Source organism: Mus pahari, chromosome 10 (assembly GCF_900095145.1).
Source record: "Mus pahari chromosome 10, PAHARI_EIJ_v1.1, whole genome shotgun sequence".
NCBI lineage: Eukaryota > Metazoa > Chordata > Mammalia > Rodentia > Muridae > Mus > Mus pahari.
The window spans coordinates 48,402,394-48,409,729 of NC_034599.1; the positions used below are offsets into that span (position 1 = coordinate 48,402,394).

Below are 7,336 nucleotides of genomic sequence, written 5' to 3' on the forward strand. Positions count from 1 at the left end.
AGAGAGAGAGAGAGATGAAGACCTATGTGATCCACATAAGATGATCTGGGGGGAGGGTCGAAAAGGGGAGGATGCACCAGGTGATCTATTACAGAGCTAGGAACGAGACTAGGGAATTGGATTTGGTGGAGAGGAAGGATAGGCAAAGATAATGCAGTCAGCCCACTGCTCCCTGGCCTGAGAAGCCTGTGAGTTCCCTGGGAGTACCTACTGGAGTTGGGGGCTGGAATAAAGCAATAATTTGGGGGAGGGAAATTAGTGTAAGACTCTGATGAGCCTTAGCTACGGGGGACCCTCTGAGTGAACCATGTGGAGCCAGGGATCGATGCAAAAGCAAGAGGAATTTATTATTCCAGTGCACTGGGGGGGGTGTCATTCTGCCCCCAAAGGAGAGGTGGTGACCTCAGGCAGTCTGTTCAGTCAGTTTTTATACAGTTTTCAGGGGTAGAATAGAGCAACAGCCACTAGGCACAATGTGATTGGAAGAATAGTGTGACTTTTAACTTACTGGTCCTTAGGGAATGGGGTAGCAAGGTGCTTCCATATCTGCTAGCAGCCCCTTGGTTTTCTGAGGAATGTAATCAGCCTCTCCCTTCCAGCCTATGTGCTCCGCCAGCCTTTCTTCTGGGAGTGGAGGGGTCTTCATGTTCTGGGACCCAGTGGAATTTTCCAACAGTCTTTAGTTAGCTGACCTCTTCATTAGGAGAGGAAGATCTGTATGATCCACTGGAGAGGGAGGCAGTGGGAGAAGGGAGGCCTCAGCAGGTGGCCTGCGGCAGTTAGGGTGAGCAGAGGGAATAGAGCTATAGTTAGCAGTCTGCTTCCTTGGCTGGAGTCCTCATTTGGTACTTTGAAAGCACACTTACATGAAGCTTAAAAGATTTTTTAAAATGTAACCCATTTCTGTTATTGCATTACAATGATGCTTTGAACTTTCTCATCTACAGGTTAGATTTCCACCTGAGATATACTATAAAATTTTTACTCACAGACATATTGAGGATCTGTGTGCTAACAGCCCTAGAGATTACACAAAGCTTCCAGCAAGATACACATCCCACAACAAAGATGACCCACCCCAGGTGGAGGACAACAGCGGCTGGTATCGCCGTGTAGAGAACAATGGCTGGAGGCCTGTTTCCCACAGAGTAAGAAGATGGAAAGCAGTCGTCTTTATTTTATATATTTAGAAATTCATCTTGTTTGAAAATTAATCTTGAATTTTAAAAATAATAATTATAATTTAATTGGAAAAAATGGCTTAACTTAGCTTTTCTGAGTTTGTTCATGTAAGGATAACAATTTATCTAATTATTTAAATTAATTGTGTGTGTGTGTGTGTGTGTGTGTGTGTGTGTGTGTGTGTGTGTGTGTGTAAATGATGTGTGTGCAACCATGGGCAATTATGTGCTCCAGTGTTCATGCCGAGGTCAGGGGACCACTTGTAGGAGTCGGTTCTCTCCTTCCACTACGAGTCCCTGAGCTCACACCCCTGTCATCAGGTTTCAGTGGTATTTTTACACAATGAGCCATCTTTCTGCCTTGCTTGCATTTATCTTTAATCAGTGATAGGTTATTTCTCAACTACAGGTGGATGAGCCATTTTAAGCCAGATTAGATTATATTAAAGGCAGGATGGTTGGGAAGCTGCTCCTGGTGGGCCAGCTTACTGGCCCCAAGGACCAATGCCAAGAAAGATACCATGTGGAAAGAGGGTGGGGGAGGGAGGGGGAAAGGGAGAGAGAGAGAGAGAGAGAGAGAGAGAGAGAGAGAGAGAGAGAGACTGAGGGATGCTGGCTTTGGTGTGTAACCTTTGCACCTCAGCCCCTTGTCCTGGTCCAACCTTGTCCCAGGTTTGAAACCAAACAATCAGATTTGAAACTAGGCCATGTTTATTTACTCTCTGCAAACCATATACTAAACACACAGATTATAGAACGCTGTATACTTAGATACCAAATGCTTAAATGTTTCCGGTGTTTAAAATGACCAAGGTGGGAATACACTCACTTAGTACTTTGTTGCATGTCTGTCAGGTGTTAGCCTAGGTCCAGATGCCAAGAACAGTGGTAAGAATTCTGATCCACACACACAGCTCCTTCCCTCACAGAGGAAGCCTATACCTAGAGATAGTCAAGTAGGCAGGATGCTTGAGTGCAGTGTGGTAAGTGATTAAACAGGCAGAGTGCCAGGAAACACAGCAAACACCCACCGTCTGGTGTGAGAACTGAAGAAAACAGTCAGCTAGGAGGACATAGTACAGGCACTTCTCCTGTTCTAGGTGGCTATAATCCTTGAGGAATGGAGTTCTTAAAAGCCAGCAGTACTAGGAGGGACGAGGTATGTTAGGCAAGGAGAGACAGACATGCTTAGAATAGGTTTACTGTCCATTCATTCATCAATGAACTGAGGGAATACCTCGGAACACGAGGAGCTTGTCAATGTTGCTATAACATGTGATTCTGGAATGTGATGCTCATAACGTAATTAGAATGACCTTGAAAAGGTTTGTCTTCTCTTCTACCCCTTCCTCTCGTGCACATACCTATCAACCCATCAAAGTTCTTGTCTAGAGAGAGTTACCTTCACAATTAGTGTGTTAACTCTGTATGTGCTTACTTTTGCTCTGCCATAGTTTTGGATGCCATTTGAAAGTGAAGTGGTGGACAGCACAAAGGAAAGTGAATTTCATTTCTCTAAACTGAAGAGGAAGCAAGATCTGGAGAGGAAAAGGAAAATTAAAAAAATTGATTGGATGAGGCAAATGTAAGTCCATGACTCAATCTTATTAAGTATAATAATTAAATATATGGTACTTGGGAGGAAAACAAGCAGAATTGAGTAAGACTTACAGAGCAGTTGGTGGTCCAGACCCCACATATACACTGTGGTCCAGACCACATAACTGAGAAACACATACACTGTGAGCAGATTTTTTTTTTTTTAAACAAAGTGCATGGTTTATTCTCTGCTGCTGTGATAAGGTGGTCAGGCCACAGCAACTCAGAGGAGGAAGGACTTACTTTACCTCACAGGTTATATAGAGTCCATCACTAAGGGAAGTCATAGCCAGAAATCCAGCATCACCCGGCGTAGAAACCTTGGAAGAAAGCTGCATGCTAGCTCATCCCTAGCTCAGGACTGCCTGCCCAGAGAACTGAGTGGAACCGGGCACTCTGGGTCTTCTTCCATCAATTAACAGTCAAGACACCCCCCACAGACACATCCTTCGGCCAATCTGCTTTCCACAATTACAGGTGATTAGGACAGTGACTAAGGGATTGTATTTAGAGAAGACACTCTCTATTTTTTATTGGGAAATCAGTTTGCTTACATTTAAGGTTATTATGGGTAAGAATTTTCTTCTGACTTCTGTTACTTCCCAGTTGTTACATGGCCATTGTTTCTTCCTATTTTGTTTATTTTGATGGCTGGGAGGCGGTTCAGTAATCAGAGAGTTGCACTTTCTCTTTCAAAGCCTGGTGAGGGCTCTGTTTCTTTCGGGTCTCCTGGCGGTTGGTTTCCGATCTTTCACAGGAGATGCAGCATAGGAGACGCAGGGCTTTGCCGGGCTTCTCCTGTAGGGCAGGTCTAGTGCTGAGGTGGGAGTTCCCTCTGCTCTCTCTTTCTCAGTCTTTGTCTTACAGAACTTTGTTCATACTTCACCTCTTGGCAGTTCTCAAAAGCTTGACGTACAGGCGTGAGCCCTCACCCCCGGCTCTCTGTGTACCCGATCCTATCAGAGCCCTTGGGCCTGGGTACCTGCACAACTACATCTTTCCTCAGGTTAGAGACATTTGATTGACAAGGCTCTGTGTCTTTCCACTTTCTGTTGTCTTGTAGCAGTTCGAAATGTTATACCACTGCCATGTCTATCAGAGTTTTTCTTCATTTCCCCCGCCCCTCCCATCTAAAATACTATAAAAGCTGCTTCTTTATGTTCATATTTTTTTCTTCTGGTTTAATGTGATGGTGAAGCTGTCAGTGACCTATTGAATTTGAATTAGTGAATTCCCTCCCCTCTTGGGAGATTATTTTTGTGTGTGATGTATATCTGCTAAAAGTTTCACTTATAAATTTCCTCAGTTTCATTGAATTTTCTGTATGTAATTCTCCTGTATCTCCCCGAGTTCCTTAGATTTGCTAAAAACACTAATAGGCATTTCATTAGTATTGTTTTAAGTCCGTGCTTAGAGTTCTGTTCCCTTGGAGGCTCCCTGTTATTTTTTCTCCATACTCCTCTGTCTACACCTGGTGGCTCAGTTGCGTTAACTTCATAAACTGGCTCATGGAGTTAAAGAGCCATCTCCCTGAACTTGTCTCTTTGAATGCTGGCCTAGCAAAGGACACTGGCTTCGTTCCCATTTGGCCACAGACATAAACTCCAGCAGTGGCGTTGAAGGAGTCCATTTTCCTCTGGATAGCATGGCGGGTGGAGGCATGGAGTCACACAAATGACTATGTTTGTATGCTAGGTTCCCAGCACACTGACTGCTGTAGGTGCCAGGAATGCAGAGCGTAGTGGGGTTACTATTTCCTCAGGCACTGAGGGTGCAAAGTACCATTTACATCCTCTCACCGCAGACGAAGGACTTCTCTGGGCATTTCTCGTAGCTTAGCCTAGTAATGATGGCCCAGTCTGGCGCTGCTGGGACGTTCATCTTCTCAGTGAATTTCTGTGTTCTGTGTCTTTAGTAGTGACTACTCATGCCTCCCTCTTTGTTCTTGGAAGAAGTAGTGCTTAAAATAGTATCAGGCAGACAGAAGGGGGTGTGCTGGATCGAATCGGAATGCTGTCTTCCCTCATTTTTACTACTTTCATGACCTTGAACAATTCCTTAACTTCTCCATGTCTCAGTTGTTTATATAAAAAGACAGAAACAACCACCACAAATGGCTTTTAAAAGAAAAACAAGAAAATGGTGCAGTGTATCTGACACAAAGATGTGGATAAACAGACCTTCCTACCGCCATTAGCCTCATGATCTTGGAGAGGTCACGTGACTCCTCCTGGATTCATTCCCTCACCTATAAAATGAGAGTTAGCTTAGTCTCTGAGATTCTTCTACTCATAACTTGATGTAGATTTTTTTTTTTTGTATTTGAAATTTATGCCAGGTAATTAAGTGAAGTTGTTCTGGTTAGTGATTAAATTACCCCAGGGATTCCAGGCAGTGGTGGCGCATGCCTTTAATCCCAGCACTAGGGAGGCAGAGGCAAGCGGAGTTTTGAGTTCGAGGACAGTCTGGTCTACAGAGCGAGTTCTAGGACAGCCAGGGGTATATAGAAAAACCCTGTCTCAAAAAACAAACAAACAAAACAAACAAACAATACAAACAAACAAACAAAACAAAAATTATCCCAGGAATATCCTATCATTCTGGTCTTAGTTTAGAAGTATATAGAACAAAAACATAATTTATAATTTAAATATATAATATAAACAACATTTATCAATTGTGTCTACCGCTAATCACTTATTGCAATAAATGTGTGCTGCTTCTTTCCCTTGATTTAGGTACTACATGGGAAGCCTGGAGGCCAAGGCAACAGACAATGAGACTTTAGGTCTAATTCACAAAGCAACAAAAGGCCTAATCAAGAGTATTGAAGAAGGTGGAGTGGATTCTGTAATGGAGTGGGAAGTAGATGAAGTGCTGAACTGGACAAACACACTCAACTTTGATGAGTAAGTGCAGAGCCATTCTTAGGGGGCAGAGCCCTGTGGTTTTCTTTCTAAAATTTTCTGTTTATAGGTTGAACCTTGGGGTTATGAACATAGCCTTCAAAAATAGTATTATTTGTCTCAACAGAAAACAAAAACTGGTTTTGAGAAAAGCAGCTATGCCTAGCTAATTCTACTTTGTTTTACTTTGGGACTTAGAAACAAGGCTAAGACCTAAGATCAATTATATAAAGAATAGTTTCAATTTATATGGCCTAGCCATTTTAGATATTAAAAAACTGTATCAGTAACATAAACAGTCATTGAAAGGTTATAGTGGAAATCAGGCTGTTCATCAAGTAAGTGCCAGTCAAAAGCACGGGGTGAGGGGGGCACTTCAAATGACCAACATGGCTAGTAACAAGGGTTGGCAAGTGCGCTGAGAGTGGAGCCTTCACACCTGACTGGCAGGAGTGGACAGTGGCTCAGTCGCTTTGGAAAATGGCTGGTAACTTTGCTATATAATCCAGCAATTCCACTCCAAAGTGGGTATAAAGAAAAATGAAAATATATGTTCACACAAAAGCTAGCCTGAATGTTGACAGAAACCTTTTATAATGAGGAAAAAATTAGAAGCAACCCTCATGTCCATCAGTTGATTAGGCAAGTTAAATGCAGTATGTCCACATAATGTAGTGTTACTCATCAGTAAAACATCAAAATACTGGTGTGGGCCACAATGTCAATAAAACTGTTAGACACCATGTATTAGTGGCTACCTGAGGCTGTGGAGTTGGGATCTCAGAAGATCATAGACAAGGGATGTTGAGGGGTCTCCTCTGTGTGATGATGTTTGAAAGTTGATTGTGGTGAGGAGTGCACAATTCTGAATCTACTCACCATCTCCAAACCATACGTGCCACATGAGTGGACTGCAGAGCAAACACATCTCAAAACGTTCAACATGAATTTAGCTACAACAAGAATTGTGGATATTACATTGGCAAAAAGAAAAATTATAAAGATGGTAAAGAAACAGGAGATGCTAACAGAGGGAGTTACTGCTTGGGCAACACAGTAGAGTTGGTCCTGGTAGTGAAGGCACTGGTGTGAGAATGGGGAGAGCTGGCCCTGCTTCCTGCAGATGGCCTAGCTGGAGCAGGGACAGAGACCTCACCCTGTGGTGCAGATAAGGAAGAGCCAGCAAGCAGCTGACCAGCTCAGCTACCACCCAGGCCCAGATCCAGGGCTTTGAGTTAGCTCACCCCAAAATCTATATCTGTGAACTGCAGGAGCACATGAAAGGGCTAGTCCTGCTGATCCAAAGCAGCAAGATCTCATGACACAGGGCAACAACAGGGTAAGGAAGAGTCTTGGTGGCAATCTAGTGTCTATGGTGTGGCAGAAGCTAGAAGCCTCTAATCAGACCAATGTCTCATTGCAATGAACATTTGCAAGTGAAGATGTGTGGACAGAGCAGTATACTGTGGGATACACTGTGACACACTACAGCTTCTATGATGAGATATTCTCTATGTTTTGGTGGTGTACTGGCTAGTTTTGTGTCAACTTGACACAGCTGGATTTATCACAGAGAAAGGAGCTTCAGTTGGGGAAATGCCTCCATGAGATCCAGCTGTAAGGCATTTTCTCAATTAGTGATCAAGGGGG

At 43.3% G+C, this 7,336-nt stretch overlaps 1 protein-coding gene across 1 annotated transcript in view; it reads left to right on the forward strand.

The window, feature by feature from the left end:
• The window catches only part of C10H11orf65 (chromosome 10 C11orf65 homolog), a 36,730-nt gene that overhangs the window by 20,281 nt on the left and 9,113 nt on the right, over nucleotides 1-7,336 (forward strand). The window contains exons 5-7 of the mRNA XM_021207970.1: nucleotides 948-1,148; nucleotides 2,636-2,766; nucleotides 5,519-5,689. Of these exons, the coding sequence (XP_021063629.1) occupies nucleotides 948-1,148; nucleotides 2,636-2,766; nucleotides 5,519-5,689 (503 nt within the window). The remainder of the gene's footprint in view (nucleotides 1-947; nucleotides 1,149-2,635; nucleotides 2,767-5,518; nucleotides 5,690-7,336) is intronic.